The following is a 25,091-nucleotide window of genomic DNA, read 5'->3' on the forward strand; positions in this document are numbered from 1 at the left end:
GCCTGTAGCATCTGAATACAAAACATGAGTTCCACGTGATAGGATAGACACTGGTCTGTCTCAGGGACTTCCATTCTCTAAGTTCATGAAGCTTGTACTTGCTTTTAAAGTGCAGGTGAAGGGCATTCTATAGAACCAATGCCAAATTAGAGGTACGAGATTCAAACAAGTCTCTTGAGGAATCGGCGCGCGGTTTGGGTCCCAATCCATGTTCCAAATGCAGCTGGTTCCCCGCAAAAAAGGCAATAAAACGACCAAGTAGGTTTTTAAGAATAAAATACACAGACATATATTTTACTTTTGATTATGTTTCCATACACACTTGTTGATATAGCATAGCTTAGACATAGGTTTTCGTTAAACTCTCACTGGTTGGTTACAAAACTTTCCTCACTCCAAGTATTCTGGACACATTCCCTTTATATAACAATTTCGCTTTCACGCTGCGGAGAAAGCACGCAAATTACATAAAACGTTTGGTTTGCAAACAAAAGAATCTTCAATTTGATTTGTTTAACAAAATATCCGAGGAAAAGAAACTGCAAATGTTGTAAATGCTAATGGTTTTCTATCTCGAAGTTTCGTTGTGTTTGTGGATATGCCATTATTTTTCGGGTTCTGCTTTTTGCCATTTTAAATTATTGCACATTTGGCTAATATCTGAAACAGATAATACTTTCACTCTTTTGGAGATTCTTTTGTTGGCCTTCGATTGGATTTCGTTGGAGTTTATTGTTCGTTGATTGCGTTGTTTGTGGTCTCTACTTTTCGTTTGTTTTTGTTCTGCCTACATCTAACACTAGAATAGCTTATGTTTTATGGTAATGCCCGTGATGGGGCATGTGTATATGAATATGCAAATATGATATAGTTTTATAGCTTTGTACAACGATTTCTCTCATCTCTGATCTCATATGTGCCTTCTTATTCGGTGTTTTATACATGTCGATATGTTATTTACAGCCACGGTTGCCATTTTTAAAACCATCCTTTAAAGTACTAACGAAAAATGGATTTTAGGATAGAACCCATCTTGACAACCGTGTTAAAAACTTTTTTCAGATCCCATCCCCAACCTAGACGCTGTATAGTCTTCCGTTGCTGGTGTGCTGGGAACTGGAGTGGCGGGCCTTCCCCAGCCCAAAGAAGTTCCACACCCTTCGCAGGCAGCCCGGCTTCTTCTCCGGCAGCATCAGACTCTGCTCCTCCAGGATCGTGTCCAGGATGTAGTAGCTGCTCAGGTTGAAGGGCGGTGGCGGCAGCATGGGGGGTGGTCAGGAAATCGTGCAGTTCTTGCTCTCGTGCATGATCGCCGGTGTCACGGATGCACTGCCTCCGCCAGGAGCGAGGGAGGAGTCCTGGGCCAGCTTCTTCTTGCGCTCGTAGGCCAGCGCATCGTTGGGCACATAGGCCACCCTTACTCCGCCATAATGCTTCCGCGCCGGCAGGCGGTACACATAGTCGTCCATGTCGCTGGAGGAACTGGAGGAGCAAGTGGAGCAGATGCTGGCCACGTCGCAGTTGTCCAGGTTGTTCAGCAGGTTGAGTGGCCCCGTTCCCGTTCCCCCACCCACCTGCGTCTGGGCATTGTGCAGGCGGAGATTGGTCTGGTTGATCTGCATCTCCGAGGAGCTGCGCGACTGGTTGCGACGCCTCCTCCGCCGGCGGGCATTCGAGTTGTCCGTGTAGCTCTTGGAACGCGACATGGTGTCCTGGACGCTGTGGAAACGCACTTCCTTCAGTGGCCGGTTGTCCAGCTGCTCGTCATCCAAATCCTGATCCGCCTGGTGCTCCTGGTTCCGATTGTTGGCAAAGAGTTGCTCGTAGCCATCGTGGGGCAGCTCCCTCACCGGCTCGTTGTCCAACTCCAGTTCGTGGGCCAGTTCCTGGGTGCTCTGCGTCAGATCGGAGTTACTGGGGGAGTTCAGGTTGATCTTGTCGATGCTCTGGTAGCTGTGCGAGTCGTCCGCCTTCGAGAGCAGCATGTCCGGCATGGAGTTGGTCAGGGTCTGGGCATCCCCAAAGATGGACTTGTCGCCGGCACAGATGTTGTCCAGGCTGATGCCCAGTTCGGTGAGGTCGATGGGCGGCGGATGGGCAGGGCGTGGCATGCCGGGCACTCCTCCTCCGAGCAGTAGATCCGCCACTCCAGCCGCCTCCATGCGCTGCCGCTCCTGCCGCTCGAGGAGATCGCCGGCGCTGCCTGTGGCTTTGGGATGCCCATGGTGGCCCTTTCGTCCTGGATCCCGTTCCCTATCCCGCTCACCAACCCTTCGCGGGGATCTAGCTATCTGGCTAGAGGTGGAGGCCCGGTGTGTGGGTCTTAGCTGGGGACCCGAACTCGTGTCCGACGGCGTGGGTGGTTCGCCCTTGCTGCAGGCGATCGAGCAGTAGATGGTGCCCCTCCTGGGCAGGAAGGGTCTGCCCAGCAGGGAGCAGCGGCAGGTGCAGCAGCTGAAGCACTGGTCCGTCGCATGCCAGTGCTGCCCGTCGTGGCTCATCTGGCCCTGGTCCACCCCAATCACCTCCCCGCAGTAGTCGCAGTACTCGGCGAACATCGTGTCGAAGCAGGCCAGACAGTACGGTTTGCCCTCGCGCATGATGTACCGCTGGCCACCCAGCTGGTGCTCGCACTCCTGGCAGGCGAAGTGCTTCATGTGCCACGTCCGACCCTCCGCCTCCGTGCACTCGTCCGAGAAGATGATCTGGTTGAAATGAAGAAAGAGCGGGAAACATCGGATTAGGCAAGAAATTGGGATCGTGGTCGGGATGGGACTATACACATAACATTTTAGAGGTGTCAACATACAATAACCAACCGAGGAATATTACTCGACAAACAGTAGGTACTAACTTCTTATAAGACTACTACTACAAACGGTTATATATGTCATTAGCATATCAAATTAATTGAAAAAAAACCTATAGTGCACTTACAATTAAAATATAACCTAGATTCTAGATTGCCTCCTTATGATAACATTTATGTTTTATAAGGTTACAGCAATATATGTTATGTTATTCCTTAAAATTGTCCTTTAAATGGAAAAATGTTGATTACTTTGACGACTTCAACTTCTTCCTTCCAACATTAAATAAACTAGACCTATGGCGAAGATTCTCATAATATGCAAAAGACAATTATATCAGATACTTACATAAAAAGACATATTTTAATTGAACATTTTAGTTATTACAAAATCACAAAAAATATTAAATTTGGAAGTGGGTTATATAAGAACTTTACTTTAATTTATACAGAATTAAGTGATATAAAACCTAAGTATATTGTACCTAAAACACCTTTTTAATGAAAGTTTGTTTATTTAAAATTACTCAAACTTACAACTTAAAAAAATGGTTTTATCTAAGTAGTTAAATTCAACGCATACAGAACTCAAATACCTAAAACCTCTTTAAATTTTTCCCAAAATCTATCTGCAAAAGCCACAGCTTTTCTCCACCGACAGTGCTACTCAAGAATTCTGACGAGCACTTACCTCATCACAGGCGGAGCAGCGAGGCTTCTGGGTCTCGGCGTGGTGGCGACCGCAGTAGAGGTTCCCGTCCCGCTGGAAGTAGATGAGGTCCACCAGCAGCTCCTTGCAGACGCTGCACACAAAGCAGCCCGGATGCCAGCACAACTGGGCGCCCAGTCGCTGGGCGAAAACCACGATGTCACCGCCCGACAAAGGCTCCTCGCACTGAAAAAAAGAGGAAAGACCAAAGGATGAGTTGGGTAAATCGTACAAATGGGAGAAATATGCTCGAGTTCTTCGAGCGATAAAAATCTGCAGCGTCTGGCTGCTGCTGCCGGGGCAGAAATATTTAAGCGACTATAAATGCTAAATAACGGTAATAAAACGCTTAAGCTCAACGCCCCACAAACCCCACCCCTTCTGGAAAAAGGGGCCTCCAGCAGGGAAAAGTCCTGCTCTGTGGTTTTCCCAGCTCTTTTCTCTGTCCTCGGATTTTCCAAAGCGGAAATCATGCAAAAATAGCTGCCGGCCATGTGTCCGTGTCAGCCCGGTGTGTTTGGGGTGGTCGGGGTGCTCGGTGTGTTTGGTCCACCCCAAAAGTGCTCCTCGGTGGATAAGGAAGCGCTTTAAGTGGAGCTGGCTGCTGGGAAATTTCTGGAAACCGAAACTGAGAAATGCGAGCAGGAAGTGCCGCTTTTAATGACTGCTGGCAAGCCACACAGCTCGAGACTCGTTAAATTTAAACGCGCTCGCATAATGAACTTATTTCGCCCGAAAGGGTTCACAGCCAAAGGTCCCGGGCATGGTGACGTTTTTATGCCCCTAAATAAGAGCTCTAATTGAGTTCACTCAGAGGTCAGACGGTCAAAAGGAGAACTCTAAACTATTAGTCGGAGAAGCATCATTTTTCGGGCATTTTAAAATGAAATATTTTGAAACATATTAAAACGTTCCTTAGAAAAGCTTTGAATTTAAATAACATTTACAGCGAGGCATTTTAAAACCTTAAGAGTTTGACGAATGTTGTCATAATGAGTTTTAAACTGATAAAGCATATTGTGTATCGTTTTGCAAATGGAAGATAGGATAACTTTGCAATTCATTCAGAAAAAAAAATTGAGTTAAAAGTTAACCTCAATTGTAATACAAATTTTAATTTATTTTAGTTTGCCTTTAATATATGAAAACTTCCTGCATATGTTATAAAGTTTAAGTCAAATAAAATAAATGTTAGATTGGGATATGATATTTTCCTTGAAGATACAGACGCGTTTGAAACCGTGGAAGGTAAGAATAATGTTTGTTTAACATAGACAAACTTTAAAGACACATCTGTGAAGTAGGCTCTTACATTACATATCTACAATATATCTATTTTGATAACTCTGTTTTGATAGCCGCCCACACCTGTCAGCCACTTTCCGCATTTCCGGCCATAAAGCAATTAGCCCGCCCACTCTGATATATGCACAATCCTCCTATAAGGAGCAAGACATGCAGTTCCTGGGAACCTGACCCCAAACCAAAGCCCCTGCCAATTTGCACCCTCATTTCAGGCAGTTGGCGAGATTGCTCGACTGCGTCTCCGCTCTTGGTTTCGGCGGTTTCTGGCGCAGGCAAATTACCCGGTGCCACCGCAGAGCCACCGCATAAGATTCAGGGCCCCATTGCCATTGCCAGTCAGCCAGGAACCAGTGTTCTGTATTCAGTATTCAGTATTCAGTATTCCGAACTCGGTATCCAGGAGCTCCTTAACTTTCCAGGCTATTAAACCTCGGCGCGGGCGATGCTCCCGCACCGTGGGATGTGCTCCGTTCTGGACCCACATCCTCCGCCGATTCCCCGCAATCAGCATTTACTTTTGCAAGCCATTAAGCATTGACAGGCGAGAGCTTTGGGCCCCAACTGTACTGGGTTGATAATTTCCCGGGGCGTAAGTAGCTTCTCTCTATGCGTCGTTAATTGTTTGGCAACTTCAAAAATTTATCGCCTCGGGCCACGAAAATCATAAAAACCTTGAAGCTGCTCACTGCGCACTTTAATTAGGCAGTTCCCCTGCCCTTATCCCATTTTCATTTTCCCTGGCTAATGACGCATTGAAATCGGAATAGACTTGTCCTTGCACTTTGGCCCGGCTAACCCCAGAAACCCGGCAAAAAACTTTTCCCGCAGGAAGCGCTTTAAGTAGTTTCTGCGGTGGGGACAAAGTGCTAAAGTTTTCAGCTCGGATTGAAGGGGGGATTCGATCCCAGGGCCCAACCAATTTCGATCCTAAGCCCGCCCCCGCCATTGATTAGTTTGTCCGGAAAATCTGTGCACTTAAAATGACATTTTTCATTGGACTGCCAGCCCGGCTAAATGTCATGTAAATAACAGCAATCGCTGCTCATTTATCTTATCAATCCAATTAATCCCAGTTGGCTGTTGGCTGCCGCTTGTTTGCAGGCACTCTGCGCCAGACAATTATGCTATTGACAAATTGTTGCCGGCGGTGCCATCGCAGCACCTATAAACCCATCGCTATATATTGCTGAACCGAGTGAACCCCGATGACCCGCGGGGGGGGGGGGAAGTGTCCTTGCTAACCCATTTCGTGTCCGGACTAATCCCACTCGGAGCGACAAACTTCGCCGGCAGACGGGCAAGACGGCATCCGGCCCAAAATCCCATTCCAAACCTCTCCCGAAAAGCAACTCGAATTATTAATGACGCTCGTTATCATGCCCTTTTCAGTACATAAACTTTTCGCTTAACAGCCACTGCGCTTCACCTTCCTTTGGCGGGGTTTTCTTTTTGTTTGGCTCTTACTACCTTGGTGCACTGAGAAAAAATTAGTAGTGTTTTAAAATAGCAGAAAAATGTTATTCATTACCGAAACTTTATATTCCTTAGGTACCTTACTTTATAATACATTTTCAAATGAATATACTAATCATTCCCATGTAATTAATATCTTTAGAATTATCTAAAAAGGTTTAAGTTTCTGTCTTTGTCCTTGAAAATACATATATATTTTTTGCAACAAAGTGCCCAGTCTGAAAATGCTTTTCTCGTAATTATTTCATTGTTGCCAGGACGACCTTTAGTGTCACATCCTTGTCAAAACTTCAGCTTCCGCTCGTTGCTGTTCGTGCGGAAAATCTGTCAAGAAGTGTGCCCCATACTTCTCATTCCGCTGCTCGATTCCATTATTTTTTGGCAAAATCATTGCCAGTTGGATGTGACACACGTTTGGTACTCATTTACGCCTGACTGACTGCCGGAGCTTCCTCCCCTTCGAGTCTGAGGATTCAGGATCATTGAACGTTTTCATAAATTTTCCCTCATAATTTCCCCATGCTTTCCACGCCATTCGATTGGATGGCCCTGGGTTGAGGCCTTTGTTCGCATTTTAACGTCCGTTTAGCAAGTCAGTTATGGTCTGTGAATTTTAAGCACTTTCGTCTTGGCTTTAGATGGGGTACGTGGAGGGTTTCCGATTTTCAAATCCTTTTTAAAGTTTCTCAGATTTTACATGGCAACGAAGTGGAAAGTTTGGCAAAAACGCCTACACGGTTCCGAAAGCCATTGAAAAGGTTTTTCTTTGATTTCGCTTCCTTTTAAGGCGCTTCATTGCTTTTTCTAGATTTTATTTCAAAGGAAATTATCAAGTTGGGAATAATTCCTACACTTTCAATAAAAAACAATTTAAATTTCGTGAAGTTTTCGCTATTTACTAAGCTTTAAATTATAAACAATAAACATTTTGTCCAATTCCATAACTCGAACTTCCTAGAATTTAAAAGGAAATTAAATATTCCAAATATAACTCTTGCCCTTCTCAAGACGGATGTACATATAAGTAAGAGGAAGGAAAAGTTCCGGGCTTTTCTTTGCCAAGTTCACACTGATTACTCGGGACTCTAATGAACTCCAACCTCAAGTTGGGCCCCAGTCATAATAAACCCAAGTCGGCTACCAATTTGAACATCCCAAATAAAATCAGACACACGCACACGACTCCGGGCGAGTCCCTATCCGCCGTATTCCCATTCGCCGGCGCACGTAGCAGACGGATTCGAACTCGGGACCAGACCAACCGAACCCAACCAGAAACCAGCAACCAGGAAAGGCCAGATAGGATCCGACCAGGCCCCAGACACGCAGCATGCGGCATAAAGTTTTTAATAAGTTTTACGAGTGGCGAATGTGAGCACAATAAAATCGAGCTGCCAACTATCACCCGGAAAAGTGCCGAGATGACCAAGTGCACATCGGCATGCCGGCTCGAACTCGCCGGCTGCAGGGGGTGGTCTCCTCCGACTGTCGGCCAATAACAATGCAAATTTCCAGACCCAAGCCAGACTTTCAAAGGATGCAGTGCTGTGGGTGCCACTACTTCATGCCACTGCCATTGTGCTTTAATGCCATTTCATTGCGTCTTTGGCCGGCAACTCCATTCACTTTCTGCGGAAAAGCTGCGACTCTCTTAGCCTTTATGTTGTCAGAGCCAAGTCACTGCAATTGTTTTTGCAACAACGTTTTTCATTTTCAGCCCCCGTCCGCCGGTTGAAAGTGTACTTAATGAAATCTTTTTGTCATCTTTTACTTCGAGACGTTTGAAAGTTGCCAACACCGGTCGGTCTGCCCCACACCCTTCGAGCTCATTGTTTTCCCGGGCCATTGTCAATTTTTTCCTACTTCGCCCGGGCCAAGAAGGAATCTCTGGCGCAAAACTTTGCCCGGCCAGGCACAAATGAAATCGAAACGACTCTTCATCTTCATACTTTCTGTGCATAATAAAATGCAAATTTCTGCAACAATTAAGTGGCAGGGAGGGGGTTAAAAATAAGGAGCCAAAGGGGGGGAAATTGTTTTCAAACTTACCCCCTTGCAGGGCCGCTCGTCGGACAGCAGGCGGACCGCTCCGCGGCCGAGGGCCTCCCGCTTCCTTTGGGCCGAGAAGATGCGCAGCTCCTTGCGCTCCTCGTCGCTCAGCGAGTGGCAGTAGCGCACCTGCAACAGACACGTAGACGAACACGGAGGAAAGTTAGCTTCTGTACTCCCGAATCCTGCATTTTAATTAAGGCAACTCAAAAGGCAGCGCCAAGTTTTTTAATCTCGCCGGCCCTTTTGAAGGGTTCCCTTTATACTCTGTTTTCAATGCCCGCACCGGGGTAATTATAATTTTGTCACAACGAGCTGTGCTTTTCGAACAAACAACTTTTTTGTGGAAAAATGCTCTAAGCGAATATATTTACTTTAGTTTAATTTAAATTAAAAGAGATTTTGTAATAATAAGACATCGTGTTTTAAGTGAAATAGTTTTCTTAAAATACGAAGCCCAGCCACAGTTTATTGGTAAACAATGTTTTCATAAATTTATAATTGGAATGAAGGCCAATATAATTTTTATTTTAACTTTAAGTTTGTAACAAATCAGGGACCAATAAAAATCCTGCTTAAAAAAATAGTTAACAAAATTTTACAAACATTTAAAAATATATTTCCAGTTAATTTTGGGAAAAACATAAACATTTTTTTAAACACCTCTTTGATTTTTGCCAGGAGTGCAGTTAGGGCACTTTAAAAATGATTGGAAAAAAATTTCGAAAATGTTAGGAAAGAAAACTGTTTTAAACCATTTTAAAACCAAATAACATAAATTGAGAGTAAAGGTAAGAGAAAACGCTATAGACGACGTCCTTAACTACCAGATACCTCTCACAGAGCTAAAGGGAGTGCGAGAGGGAGGGTGATATGCATGCTGTAAATCGGCTGTTTTTGCTATGGAGCCACCTAGATAGATTATTCATATTGACGTTAGGTGGCGGTTAGTAAGAACAGTGGATTTTCTGCATAATAGTCAAGGCTATTGACTGTAGTCATTTCTATTGTTTTTACTCTCAACTTAAGTTATTAATTTCTTTAAAAGATTAAAATGGTTTAAGAGGGTTTTCTGTCTTAACATTTTTCGATCCTTTCCCAACTATTTTTAAAGTGGCCGTTGCCTGGAAAGCACACCCCATTGTTCTAACTTTTTTCCTTTTTTAAGCACCACTGTTCTTTCGACTCTCCTTTTTGCCCAATACTCACTTCGTTATCTTGCGGCGGCAGCTGGTGCAGCAATTGCTTGACACGATACTTTTCGCCGGGACTGTTGACGTAGGGCACTTTGTCGTCTGGCAGTTGACTGAAGTACAAGCGGACCTGCGAAGTGGAAAATGCAAACCGGAAATTTGAATTAGCTTTGTTAGTCTGTAAAACGAATTTGACAAATCATAAAGGAATAATCGAAAGTTGGTAGAAACAATTTCACGCCCACTAAAGTCGTGCAAGTAAAAATTGTCGCAATGCTCATGGGAATTTGAGTTTGAGGAAAAGGAAAAACTGCAGGCCAATCTCAGAGGCTTTTCTGCTTTTCCCAGGAGCACTTATGTAAGCCTCCGCCCCGAAAAAAATAAATCGACAGGCATTTCAAGCTCTAATTGCCGCCAAATGTATCGGCAATTTAATTACAAAACGCTTTCGCTTTCCACCAGATACCGATGGCGATTCGGGAGCGATAATTTCTACAGCGTGTAATTAAAGTCGTTTCCCGACCGATTTCCTTAAGCGCACAAGTGGCCAACGACCAGACATTGAACTGGATTGGTTTTTGGGCGTTCGATTGGGAGAGCGTGGAAAATCGATCGAAATCGAAAGCCAAAACAGGCAGCGGGTGGCCTGCGGCTCGAAAAGGCAACCACCTCGCCCCACATCGCATCACTCGAGATTTCACTTAATTAGCTGCGACAAATCGGAACACATGTCGGGGATGATGATGATGCTGATGACGCTGGGGAGGTCTGCCTATAAGATGGCACTCTCGGAAAAAGATTCGCTTGGAATTCAACAAAATGGATCATAAACGCGGAGAAAGTGATTGCAAAAATAATATCTTGATTTGTTCGTAGATCTATTCTGATTTGCTCCCAGCTGATTTCCCTTTAAGGCAAGTAAAAAGGTTTTAACATATTATTAACCATTTGAAATTATATGGAAACTTAAGTTATTGCATAAAAGCAAATCTAATTTTAAGTTTTTCTATGGGAACTCCAACATTTTAAATCTGGTACTACCCTTACACAAATATTGCTTGACTTAAACGGAACTACTTCAACATTTAATACTATCAAGCTTCCGAAAACATAGAAAACAAGAAAGTTTTAATTTCTTTTTAGGTAAAGTTTGATAATATATCATTAATATTCATTCCATTTATTCCATTTATCAACTTTGGTATTAGATCTTCGTTACTCAACATTTTTCTTGGCTTTTGATCTATGTATTACTTGACCCCTTACAGTTCAAACCACTCTTTTTCGGTCGAGTGTGAGCTACTTGAGCTTTCACGGCAGATCTTACCTGATCGGGCCGCAGACCCGGCGGCACCCACGTGTACTCCTCGAGGGCACAGCCGCTGTCGTCGTCGGACTGCGAGTTCCGCTGGAAGTCCAGCTGCTGGTGGTGGCTGTGGTGGAACCCATGACCCGCGACCGCCGCCGCCGACTTGTAGCTGGCGGTGCGGAGGGGCGAGGCCACCGAGTTGAGGGGCAGGTGGCTGGGCGGTTGGCAGTGGCGGCGCTGCAGAGGGGACACAAAGTGACTCGCTGACCCCGGGGGTCCACCGCTGCCCCCACTGCCCCCGCTGCCTCCACTGCCTGTGGAGGCGGCCGAGGGCACGTCCAAATTGGACGTGGATGCCACCTGACTGCCCAGCGACGTGGGCTGCAGGGCGCTGACCGCCGACTCGGGGCGCTGCGAGTGGGTGGCAAAGGTCAGGCCCGTGCCGCCCGCCTCAATCTGCAGCAACTCGCTCTCCGTCTGCGTGTAGTAGCTGCTGCTGGGCGGATGGTGTTGCTGCTGCTGCAGTTGCTGCTGCGGATGTTGCTGCGGGGCCTGTTGCATGTTGCCGGTGGAGCGGGGTGCGGGCGTGGGCTTGAATTTTCGGCTGACTTCGCTGTACTGGGTGCTGCAAGTAGATACAAATCGAAAGGGAAATCATTAGGAGGTGTCCAGATTACGAAATGTACATTAGACATGCTTTCTATTGTAGTTTCCAGAAATTATAGGCTCTAATTAAAAGAAAGCGAGACCACCCTACGAAATTAATACTCCATTAAACTTTGCTTACTCATTAGTCTGTTGGGAAATCAAAAATTGAATAAATGTGTATTGCACGAAAACATCAGCTAGATAAATTTATATTTAATTGATTTTAAGATAGATGATTTAGATAGATTTATGAGTTGAAATGGTCAGACCTCGTCAAAACAAGAAGGTACAAAACAAAAGTGAAATCATTAAGAGGTCAGATGGTTAGATAACGAAAAAAGCATTGGACATGGTTTCTAGTTTCCAGAAATAAACCTATAATTAAAAGAAAGTGAAACTACAATACAAAAATTAATATTCCATTAAACATTAGCCGCGTTCAGCAGAAAAACATGATACTTAATCACTGATGTTTTAAAATTTGACTTGGTAAGAAATTCTTAAAATGATGTAGATGCAGTACAAGAAGAACCTATAGCGCTGATAGTTATTATATTAAGATACTTATACCCTCAACTTTAACGTATGTCGTTAAAAAATTCAATCTTGGTCGAAGGCATTCTTGTGAGTACTCTTAAGCTACAACACATATGAATATTTTACATCTGAGAACTCCATCTCTGAAATGCCATTCTGTCTAATATGCACCTTAATCATTCCCGATTCCATCTGCCCGACTCATTTGCAATTAGACTGCTGGACTAGCGGGAAAAGAATTTGTTTTGAGTGCCCCCAGGCATTTCAAATGACTTTTGAGTGCAATTACGCCGCAGCTGCATGCGTGCAGTTGACCAATCAAATCTGATGAAACTCCGAACCCGAACCCGAATCCGTATCCCAATCCCAGGCCCAATCTGAAATTGCATTCATAAGGTTTTGCCGCCACTCGCTTGACCGCTGCCCACAGTGGAATCTTCCCCTGCGCCGCTTTCTGTGGTACTTTCACTCGATTTGTGGCACGCTGCGCGATTATGCAGCCAAGCAGAGACAGCCGCGAAATTCCAGTCCCCTGGTCATGATTCAGCCTTAATTTCAGTGTTTTTTCCTACTTGTTTATGTGGCAATTAAAGTCATTTGTATGGCTCAAAGTCGAGCGCCGCCGTGAATGTGTGTGAAATATTAAACTGTTTCATTCAAAAACGCTTTACATTTGCAGCTATTATACCTCATATCAAATTGCACAACATCCAGAGCATGAATAACACCCCGACAAAGCCATTAGGCCTTCCAACATTTATATTTACTAATCAACGTGAGAAGAAACCCCCAGCAATTTGCCATTCCACCGAAATCCAATGTATCTAGACGGCCTGCTGGTTGCTTTATGCAAATTAGATACATCTCATCACAATCGGAGTTTAGCCTTCTGCTAATGAAGCAAAACCCACAGAAAGTGAATGCCCCACCATGGTGTGATATGCTATGTAGGTACTTGGCTACATTAGTACCACTTGGATGACCAGGAGCCATTAACACCTCCGTACAGTTCGCAGATCAGTCAGTGCCACTGGAATGCCCCACCGTGTGTGTGGAGAAAGTTTTTAGGCCCCTGTTTTTGTGGGTTTCCAATGCAAATTTCATTTGTCAGCAGGTAGGTTCCGTGCGGTGCCAAAAGTTGATCGATCGCAGGGTACTTTCTAAACAGTCTCGGTCAAGATTGTCCAAGCCAAAGCAAACTGCCTCAAGTCAGGGCGTAATCTGTCACCCAATGAATGGGAAACCGTACGACTGGCGATTGACTTTGATAGCGGAAAACAGCGGCCAAGCGCCGGGCCAAAAAACCACGTCAGATCAGATCAATTCAATTCAAATCAAATCAACACAAACACGAAAACAAATCCCAATCCCGGTTCCAGCTGCCGAATATGGCCAACTGTGGTCTGGCTACCACTTTTCGGCCGGCCTAGACGGTTTCGGCCTTTTCGGTTTTCTCTTTTCGATCAGCGAAACCTGTTGACGGTTTCTATACATGCTGCATGCGATTTCTGCACCAAACGCCACTTGGCAAGGCGCAAAATACGCAAAAATGCCGCATGGCCAACTACGGATCGCGGCCTGGACATATACATAAATTTGGGTTAAGAAGATTTTGAGTTTATTTGGTTTGATGTCCGTCATTTCCTTGATGGCCTGTCGCAATTGCGCACGTCTGAGGATAATTAAAAGTAAATTGTTTGACACTCAAATCGGATGGGAATGGCCTGAGAAGTATGGCTCTGCTGTTCCACAACTGGCAATCCGGTCTTTTCGCTTGGCCAACACCGATTGGTGGTTTTGAAGACACTTTTGGGAATTATCTGTGATTATGGGGGCTCGAAAGAATGCAATGCATATCTCTACAAGTGTGTCAGTTCCACAGAGAAGATACAATGTTTTGGCTCAGGATTATACCAAACAATATAAATATTTCACAAAGAGTTTGAATGTATCATAAAAATGTATGGTTCGGTTAACTTTTCACTTTTATAGAAAGCGAGACTTTTATGGTTTTGAGGTTTTATGGCCCATTACAACAGAATATTCAAAACCAAAGATTTTGGGTCTGCTAATGGATAAACTTACTTCCAGGAGCATCAACAAACTTAACTAGGTATTATACTTTTTAACTAATATCCTAACTAATTAGATTCCACACAGCCATTAGCTATTTCAAAAGCCATGTCCCGCTTTGTATCTCCTTTCAAATCGATTTCCACATCTACGATCTGATCCAATCCGAAACAATCCAATCCTATGCGCTGCTTATTAACGGACTTTTTAGCAATTTCAGCACGTTTTGTGTTGCTCAAATGCCAAATCCCCGCTGCAATAATATCTCAATTATGTGCAACACCACAATATCGATAGCATTTCTATTCGTTCCACGGTATTGCCGCAGTGTTTCCACGATTTCATTAAATTTTAGACACGCAGTTTCCCCAGAAAAATCCGCAGCAGGAACACGTAACTGGTTCAAAATCATTTAGGCCTCTCACAAAAACGAGTTCTCCCATCGGGGCCCCCGATTCTGGGAAATGCTAAATGCACTACGACACAGAACAGACGGCAATTGAGGCACTAGGAAGCGAAATTAATACGTAACATGCAATTCTTAATAATTGAAAAGAGTCGAGGCAGCCAATCCGCATTAAATTACTTTCACAATTGGCCGAAAGATAAACGCCGTCTCGGCCAGGTTAAGCCTGGCATTAGGCCTAGTAATGCTTGATTATCCATGACCAGCACACGATCTTCGATCTGGGATCAGAGATCCTCGATCCAGAATCCCATTTATATCTGGCCAGGGGGCGTGGCAGTTCAGTTTAGTTTTGGCGAGGGGAAGAGCGGGTTATGATTGGCCCCCCCAACTCGTGACCTTGTTGCGTTGCGTGTTTCATTGTCTGGCCCAAAACGACTCCCAAACGGGTACCCTCTGTGCAGCTGGCTTTCGGGTTAAACTGCCGCGTTTGACTGCCTTTACGTCACACGAATAACTCCAGTCCCAACCCATCAGATCCGAAACCGGGTAGTAAACAAAAAAAAAAAGAAAACCATACATGCAATCGCGTCATATGTTGCACGTGTTGCTGTCGCTCAGCATTTTTATGCATTTCGCCGCGTTTCTCCCTCAGCTTCTTCTCTTTCTTTATGGGTTTTTGTACGAACATGAGCACATTTTGTGTGCCTGTCCGCGGATCGCCTGCTCCACCTGGAATCGGGACTTAGGATGGTAGGATGGGGATACCAGTGGGTCTGGGATTGGGTCTGGGTCTGGGTCTGGGTTTTCGCCTGGGTTGGGGAGCCAGTCGGGCCCGTTGCACAAGTTCCTCGCGACGGTGGTGAATGCACATTCAACCGAATGTGTGTGCAACACCGCCTATTTAAGTACCGCGTGGTGATTTAGTGCAGCGTTACCGTTAGGCGGTACACGTTATTCGCTACTCGGAGCCAAGGCTAGTGATAAGCTATGAGCAATAAGCCATCTAGCATCGTGCAGAGGCGTGCGTGGAGAATGTTTTCGGGGGGATCTTGAAAGGTATCCTAAGCCTGTTTCTCACATTTACCTTGATAGAAATTAATTACGTAAATAATTTATAATATTAGTGCTAACAAGTTAGTGTTATTAAAACACTTATAAGGATTATTACTTAAGATCCCATTAAGATGAACATGATCTACTTAGAAAAAAAAACGATCTTACACAAACATTTTGGAAGTCTAAGCAAATATTTTTTCAAAAAAATGTTTCTCTTCACAATTTGGTATACAACTTATTCGTTTTGAACCCTTTTTCATCGAAATGAGTACCCACCTTAAAGACGATCTTTTAAACCGAGGCTTAAATCATGGATTATACTAAATTGTATATTTAAATTTCGGATGTTTTATGAATAATGCAGTGCTTTATTATAATTATAAAAGATCAACGTTTTTAATCTTGCATTATTTCATAAGCAATAAATATATTCTATTGTTGGGGTATCTTAAGCCCCCGAAGACCCCGTTTCGGGAAGGCCACTCCCAGATACACATAGATAGTCAAGTCAAACAAGAGCATCGTAGTCAACAGCTCCAGCATCTGGATCTGCATTTTCAGCAGCGGCTAAAATGCATAATTAATCGGAGGGGCCAAAAGAAGATGAAGCTGCAGCCAAATGCACTTGGCCAGCCCACACTCGCGATTTTGCGATTTTGGAGCGAGTTGTTGATGCTGTTGCCGCTAATGTTGCCGCATTGCATGTTGCATGTTGCTGGTTGCTGCTAGCTAGTTGCATGTGGCATGTGAGGCGAAACAGAACCGAAAACCCAACTCCACTCAAGTCGGGTTTGAGTCGAGTTTGAGCTGATTCGCGTTCCGTCATTAACAGCTTTTGCTTAATTTTATGCAGCCTGCCGCTGCCACTCCCCTTTTGGCCCACCGCCCCTCTTGCCACGCTGTCAACAAGTTTGGACACGTTTCAGCGATTTTCATGTTGCATGGCTCGCTCTAATTTATGCAAAATGCTGTTCTTCTTCTGTAATTCACTTCGTGTATTCGCTCGCTACTTGTTTTGCTCTTTTTCAGGCGTCTGCTTCGAGGTATTTTTCACCGAACTTCAATACTTATGGCCAACTTGTTTGCTGGCTTCATTAGTCCCCCAAGTTGATGGCCAAGTTTTTGTGTGTTCATCTCTCCGTCTTATTGATTTCACTGACAAAATGGTATTCTGTTGCCGGGTTTTCATTTGATTTTAATTGCTTTCGAACAGAAACATATGGTTCCGCGACGTTCCGATTTTACTATGGATGGTATGACAGGGGTTCCGTTGTTCTGAACCCGTTCCCAGCATACAATTGAACCATTTAGTTAGCTGTGAATTCCTGGCCCAAAAGATTACTCGCCAATGATACGCGGCTCCCACAGGTCTTAGACATAAATTAAATATCTCCTCTAATTTGATGTGCTCCTCTTAATGATGATGATGATGATTGAAGCCGGTGATAAATGTAATTGCTTTCTTGGCAACAATCTTTCTATGTCTCTCCCATCAAATTAAGGCACATCAAAGCAGAGATTATATTTGGGAATCTGAGAAGAACACAGAGCGAGAGGAGATACAGAGGTAGCCACAATAAGTTGATTAAATTAAAGTGCGTTAAAATCCTACGAAATAATTGACGCGGCCCCAAGACTGTTTTCGTAGAAACCCAGTGAAATCGGAGGAGCTCAAAGCACCGAGAACAAAGAACGCAGTCAAACAAACCAAAAAACAAACCCAAAACAAAAACCGGAGTAGAATTTATTGTCTGTTTTCGTATGACAGCCGAGCAAATCCAACCGAGCGTGAAACGCGAGCAGAGTTCCAAAAGATGGATGAATGAATGGTTGGATGGATGGATGGCCAACAGGTGGGCAGGGTACTATACACTTCACCTGTTGGAACGTGGGAACCTAGTTTCGGCAGCGACAACCCCGCGATGGCCAAAAGCAATTACCGAAAATGATGCGGGGATGCATTTTTCCTGCGGTTGCACTGCGCTTTGCTCACCTGAGGAGTGTCCCGGTTCACCTGGCCGTGACCGCTGTGGTGGAGCAAGTGCAGCCATCTATGACCACTCTGGTTCGACTCTCTGCTTCGCCGATCAGCAAAAAAGGCCCAAAGGATGTTTGGTCCCATAATTAATGATGGCATATACATACATACATGCAACGAGCTCTAAACGGGGTGAGCTCTTTTCTCACGCACTACGAATTTTCAATTTCCAATTTCCAATTGAAATTCCATTGGGGCGTAAACGGATTATCTTTTGCATGCGTTTGATCAGCCGCCGAGACTTCCTACATGAAACAAGGGGACTTACGGACAAGCGGACATACGGACAAGCGGACATACGGACAGAGGGGACTTACGGACAAACGGACAAACATGGCTAACTGTAACTGTAATGGCAATCGCCATGCCAATGCCAAAATCGTGTAGGTCCCCGCTCAGAACATGACAACTGACAAAAGCAACAAGCATCTGACAGACAGGCGACAGGGAGCGAGATGGGAATACTGGGGAGGAGAGGGACAGGAACAGGGACAGAGCAAACAAACATCAGAATCAGCATCTGCATCAGCGGGCAACAACAACATTTCAATTAACAAAAGACCCCGGAGAAAGGGGCGGTGGACCGGAGGGATGGGATGGCTAACGTCTTCTAATCGCCGCCTGTCAAAATAAAGTTGTGTGGTGCATCACAGGGGAACCTCCTTATGCCTGGAGACATGACACACTGCCAAAAGTCGGATTATATGGTAAAAGACATGTTTAAGAAAGATTTCATGAAGGTTTTCGGAAATCTTTGAAGCTTTTTTAAAGACTGAAATTTCACCAGTGAATTAGAACTAGTAAGTATTATCTATTTGGGCACAGAGAGTGATACAGAAGTTAACAAAATCTCTATTTTAACAAGCATACACACGCCCATTTGTACAAAAAATTCGCAAAAATCTATAAAAGTATTTAAAATATCTGAATCTTATATTGAATAAGTCTAAGTAAATTTGATAGATTGTGTTCATTGGGTTTAAAATTTTTATATTAATATAATTTATAAAATTCCCCATTTTAAATGATATTATAAATTTTAATTTTATTTTAAATTAAACCTGCACTAAAATTTCTCTCAGTGCACTGTCAAGTCTCCTGCATCTTCTAGCCGCATTCATGTGTATCTGCTAAAATGCGCAATTAAGTCATCAAATGTTTGGCCTGAGTGTCCAAGCGACTTGACACAGCCACAAGAAAGACCAAGAAAGACCGACTCGGATGCCAAGTTCGCATTAGACTAATGCATTTGGGTGCAACCAGGAAGCCACCACACAGATCCAGTCCGGTCTCCATTCTGGACTCGTTCTGCCGCTGAGAGGGAAACTGGGCAAATGCGAAGACCCCCAGCCCCCAGCCGCCAACTTTTACTGCTAATGAAGCCTGAATGGCCGAGACCGCGAACAGGATCTTGTTAGAACGTCTGAGCGCAGAACGGAGAACAGATCCGTTAGAAGCTGGCTCCAATTTATCAAGTGGTAGTTCTATAGCTAGGGCCTGGCCAAAAGCACGGCCAAAAGCCCAGCGGCGTCTCATTAACGCTTCCAGTCGCGTAGGCGGCGCGACATATGGGAATTCGTTGAAACGACTACGGATTGATGCTGACGATTGTGTTCGAGTTGACCCAACTCACGTCCTATCTTGGTGCACAGAAAAAAAATATAATCGAGAACCCTATTCTTAAAGGCAATATGATCAGATTACAAAGTGTGTGCACCTTGTTCCTGTTAAAAAAAAATAATTTCCGAAGAATTCCCAAACATCTTCTGATTTTCCCATCTTGATACAGGGGATCATAATTACTTGGGTTCGGAAACCTCTAGGGCAATTATTTTTCTCCGTGTAAGCGAAGCCGTAGGTGGATGTACCAGGCTAACAACACGTGTTTTTTCAGCTAAATTGCTATCTGGGATCGGCTGAGTCGAAATGCATTTATCTGCGAGCCGGCTTTCTCCGCAAAGTGCCTTCCAGATGGGAGGCGAAATTAATTTGCGGAAATCTCGACTCGAGTGGCTAAAATATTTCAAGAAAATCACGATTATCAACTTGGAATTCAAGCGGGCGATCGGCGGCCAGACACTTTCACAAGCTTTTTGGCCAAGTGACATCTGTGCCAGTTTGCTTGATTTGCATTTGATTCTCATTTGGCCGACACCGTCTGATTGATGGCAATTTCTAAAGTTTGTATTTTTAGTGTTCCCATGGAAAATCAATTCGCTGCGTGGGCGTCTCGAGATGTCTGCAATGCCATTTGGAAGTGGTAATAGACCAGCTCCCAGTTGCCACAATTTGGCAACGATTTGTAAAAGGCATGACGGCACAAAATCGAGCATTTTGACCGCTTCCCACCTGTATTTGACCAACAAAGCGATGGCCATTAAATTAATTACACGGGGCTGCGCACTCCTCCGATTTCAATTAAACGTAAATTACGAAAATTAAACGCAACAAAGAGGCAAACTGGTTATCGTGGTTACTGTGGAATGCCAAATCCCGATCGTGGCTAGAACACTTAACTTGGTTTACACACGCTCTAAGCCAACAGTGCGACCTCTGTGCCTGCGTCCCTGACTTATGGCCACTAAATTGCCTCCCTCCATATATGAAGTTCTTCGGATATATATATAAATATGGCTGGGCAACCGCACGGGGCATCGGATGAGAAAAGGTAATCATAATCCGCCGGGGAGAACAGGAAATATAATGAGCTTCCAAAGGAACGCCCTTCAATTTAGCCAGCCCCTCCCCTTTTCCCTGCGGCCTCTTCGGCTAATTTTATTTGCGGTTTTCGATTTTATTTCATAAACACATTTTCTGCCTGGTAAAACACACTTCCTCCCCTCTTTCGACCCCACCAACTTTTGATTATAAATTGAATTTACCCCAACTCGAGGCGAAATCAATCAACTCTTCTGTCTTCTTCCCCATTCACTTGTTAATCTTGTGTTTTGCTAATGCGTTTTATGGATTCACGATTAGGTGTTGAATCAATAAAACGCGGGTTCTGACTTCTCAGCCACTTGGGCCCATTAAGATGGCTTTTACAACATTTCATCTCGGGATTGTGTCACACAATCTTCGGAGGGGGTTGAACTTTCTGACAAACTACGCAGAGCGAGTGGAGGTTTTGATGGGTTTCGTAACGCTGACAGCCAAAGAAATTGCCCAAACGCCCCACAAAAAAAAAAATTAATTAGAAAATATGTATGTTGAAGAAAGCCGAGAGAGCAGAAAAATCAGCTCCACTTCACTGGAGCGCAGAGCTTTAAAGGGGCGTTACTTGATATGTCCGCGAATCAGTTAAAGTCAGATTAAGGCCCAAACCACTAAGACCCCCCACTCCACCCCCTTTTGGTCGGCCTTTTGCCATTTCAATTAAAATGCCATATATCACGGCCAAGAGCCAAGAGCCAAAGCCTTTCGCTCCATCTACATCCCCAACTACTGCGCACATCCAATGCAATTAAAATCAAATGCGTAGCTCATTTTTAAATCAAAGCAAATCGTAAACCGATAAGCCCGGATGGACCACCCGAGAGTTCGACTAGCCCCTTGCTTTTTGCCAACTTCAATTAGCCCGGCTGAAAAAGGCCGCCGCGGCTGCAGACCTTATTTATTTACTTTATTGTTGAGATTCCTATGCAAAGTGTTCTGCCCGGCGAGGCGCTTAATTACGCTTTAAGTAGCCGCCAGTCAATATTGATTTTGGTTTATTTAAACTGGGAATTTAATAGCCCCCACTGATTGCTAATGGGTCGTGTGGATGTGGATCTGGATCTGGATGTGGATGTGAATGCATCTCACATTACCAAGTGGAGTGTGGAGTGAAATTTATGACACACTGCTTTCAGCCATATTTAATGGCCGCACCCAAAACAAAATCTAATTAGCAGTTTGCATCGATTTATGAACAGAAGTCCATGCAAATTGGGAATGCAGGGAGGACAAAAGATGGCAAAAGATGCCGAAGATCGCTGAGATATGGAATACCTTCGATCGATGAAGGGCACTCAGTCAGGCGGCAAAAGAAGAACTCAATTTATGAAGTCGAGGCATGGAATTTATGAGAGTGCAGGATCTCCTCGGGCTGGTTGCAAACCCAAAGTGACAGGGCAGACAGGGAAGAACCTCGAGAGGATGGACCCACTGGAGCCGAAGTTGTGCCAACTTCATTTAACCGCTGCTGTTGCCACTTAGCTGCATGCAATTCATTTGCCCAGTTAACAAAACCCGACAGGAAGGGCCATGAAAAGAGGGGAAAAGCACGTGCTGGCCACAAAGTTGATAAATAACTTTTAGGTGTCAGTTTTGCAAATAGTCGGGCATTAATAACACCTTCTTAGCGAGTCCAAAGAGTCGCCTCCAGCTGACAGAGCCTCTTATGCCGGATTATTTCTACCATTATTCGACGGATTTTTACTTTCAGCACAATTGAAACTGATACGCGCAGCCAACAAACGCTGTTGATCAGGTGAAAATGATAAACGGCGGTCTATTTATAGCCAGCCAAAAAGGTTTAAAACTTTGTTTTGGTTTTTCTAAGAAGTGGTACCAACAATAATTTACAAAAAGGAACGTAAAATGTTATTATACCAAATTGACATCTTAATATGATCTATTCACAGCTAGAGTTTTATCCAAAAGGATAAGTCCGATAAGTTTGAAATATTTTTTTGGATTTTCTAGGAATAATTAAAAATAATGTAGCCTGTTATTATAGCTACTTGACATCTAAATACGGACATCTTAATATGTTTTACTCACAGGTAAAGTTTTACCCAATACTTTATGATCTGATAAGTTTGATATATTGTTTTCGATTTTCTAAGAAGTTGTCTTAACAATTATTTATAAAAAGAATTTAGCATGGTATTATATTTAATTTATCTAGTACTTTTTGATTTGATAGGTAAATAAAATATATTTATTGGTTTGAGCTTTATAACCCTAAAATAAGCTATAAAACCAAGGCCCTAAAAAACATCTATTGTCCATTATTTTATTATCTTTTAAACAATTGCAATTGTAGTCGGCAAATTATTTGGCCTTCATATTTCTCTTTCAATTATTGTTTATACTACATTGGTAGAAAGTTGCAGACCCACATTTCAACGGAAGCCAAAAGGTATTAAGTAACCCAATACCATTTTAAACTCAACGTAAGACGAAAAACTATTAAAATGCCAATTTGGTAACCCATTTAAATGGGATCTGTTATACCCATAACTCCTGGACAGCCAATTAAATCCGAGGAGCCATAAAATATGATTTCAGTGATTAGAAACAAAATCCTCCAGCCCCAATCACTGCTCAATTCGGGCCAAGAACAAGGCTCATACGTATAAAGCTATTATGGAGTCATTAAATCGGGCCATAAACTCCCGGCCGAGTTCCCCCACCAACGCAGCGTTTTATAGTCACTTAAAACCGAAAAATGCAAAGCTCATCAAATGGATTTCAAATTAGTTGGCCACATTCCGACTCCGAACTGCGATCCGCCGCAGTTATCGCCGAGAGTTATGGCCATTAGAGATAGGCCAGTTGGAGATGGAGAGGACTTACATTTTGGCTGCTGTCGCTGCTGGCGGCGGCGGCCTCTTTGATTGGCCATCAAACCTGGCCAATTGTTCTTCAATATCGCTGAGCTGGATATCATCGGCAATGGCCAGGTTGAAGTAGCAGTTCCTGCTCCTGCTCCTGTCCACCTCGATGAGCCGCTCCGTGTCCTTGGGATTCAGCCAGACGGCGTTTCGGTTGCGGCAGAGATTGAGGTTCCTCAGATCCCCAAAGGGCAGGGCCATGGATGGCGGAGGATCCTTCTGATGCCCTTGAATCCTGGCCAGCTGGGCGGGGCTAAGACTGCCCGTGAGCATGGCCACCTCCACATCATCGTCGGTCTCCCCGTTGCAGGAGATCCCCGAGGAGTGGAATTGCTCCTCGCTTCCGACCAACTTCCTCTGCTCGCATCCCGAGGATTGGGCCACCGCCATGGCCAAAGTGGGAGCTGGTGATTCATTGGGCAGTTCCAGGGCTATTTCATAGGGTGCCAGGGTGATCTTAGGCTTTGGCTTGGTTTTGGCTCGCACGGCTGACTTGATGATGCACTTGGCGGGGGTGTGAACCCCCCGATTCTTGGAGCAGGTGGACTTGCCACCTGGCTTCCTGGGCGTCAGTTTGGTCACTGTCGATAGCCGAGACTGCTGTTCGGGGTTTATCTGTGGCATTTTTGGCGGCTGAACCTGATCCTCCAGATTCCGCTCCCGGCTGGCCAGGCGCTCACGCTCCGCGGAAACAGCCCGCCGACGACTCCGTCGGATACTGGGCATGTTCCGGGGAAAGAGCTTGCCCGCCTCCGCCTGGGAACTCTTGGACAAGCTGTCGCAGCTTCGGTGGCGGGCAGTGGGACTGCCACTGCTCTCGGTGGTGGAGCCATCGCTGATCGTGGTAACCGTATTGGCCAGGACCGAGGAGCACTCGCTCAGGTTGATGATGTCCCGGTAGTTCTTCGACTGATCCTGCTTGACCACCACCTGCGGCAGGCGGATCTTCCACCAGCACTTCTTCTTTGTCTTCGAGAGCATTACGGTGAGCGGAACGCGCGTCAATCACGGGTCGCGAGGCAATCAATCAATTGACACATTAACAGGACGGGGAACACCTCTATGGGCAGTCGGAATGCGGCGATCTGCAATTACCGTCGCCAGCAATTAACGGGCAATCCGCTTGCTCCAGTTACGTGCACTCGCGATCGATCGTATCGTATCTCATAGGATGGGTTCGGTTCGAGTGCGAGTGCGAGATAGATTCTTTTCAAATCTCGTTTCGCGGTAGAGCCGCTCTCGTACCGCTCGCTTTGGGGCTGCTCAAACAACTGAAGATTGCGTAGAAAGTTGGCCGAAAGGCGGTTGTGGTATTGGCCAGGTTGGTGCAGGTCAAACTCACCTCAGGGGATCGCCAGCTCTACTCACCACAGAGTTCTCTCTCGATCTCCCTCTCTCTCTTGGCCCAAACAAGTGCAGGTAAAACAGGTGCCAACTCACCTGAGTGGAGTGGCTTTCGGTTGAGTGCTTCTGGTTCGAGCCAGAAATCTGGTTGCGTTTATTAGCCAGCCATTGAAGTGGCAGATTCTGAACTGTGGTAGCTGCAACTGGTTGATGCAGCTGTCTTCGGGCCATTTGACACATTTCAGGCCGTTTAGTGATTGACCCATTTCAATCATGGCCAACAAGGGAGGCCAGAGGGCGTTTTGTTGCCACATTAGCGGCGCACTCATAGGTGGTCATTAGACTGCGGGCCAAGTGAAAATGTGGTAATCAGGGAATCACAGCCCCTTTTGAAATCCATCCGGGTGCTCGGGGCAGGTAGTTGGCCAATGGAAATGAAGACGGGCAGTTAGAACGTGGACAAGGGACTAAACCAATCAACGGAAATTAGGGTTTGTGGTTATCCCCATTGCTGCATGGGATACTCATTTTGTGGGAAT

The 25,091-nt window shown here is 44.9% G+C and overlaps 1 protein-coding gene across 1 annotated transcript; it reads right to left on the bottom strand.

Annotated features, from left to right (window-relative positions):
* Positions 1-259: 259 nt before the first annotated feature.
* Positions 260-24,395, bottom strand: esn (espinas). Its single transcript, XM_036813979.3, has 6 exons — positions 23,171-24,395; positions 10,866-11,472; positions 9,555-9,668; positions 8,346-8,474; positions 3,501-3,704; positions 260-2,705 (listed from the first exon to the last, which is right to left on the bottom strand). The coding sequence occupies exons 1-6, from the start codon at positions 24,187-24,189 to the stop codon at positions 1,275-1,277; spliced, it is 3,504 nt and encodes a 1,167-aa protein (XP_036669874.3). The 5' UTR covers positions 24,190-24,395; the 3' UTR covers positions 260-1,274.
* Positions 24,396-25,091: the final 696 nt, after the last annotated feature.

The sequence above is a fragment of the Drosophila suzukii genome, chromosome 2R (assembly GCF_043229965.1).
Source record: "Drosophila suzukii chromosome 2R, CBGP_Dsuzu_IsoJpt1.0, whole genome shotgun sequence".
Classification (NCBI taxonomy): Eukaryota; Metazoa; Arthropoda; class Insecta; order Diptera; family Drosophilidae; genus Drosophila; species Drosophila suzukii.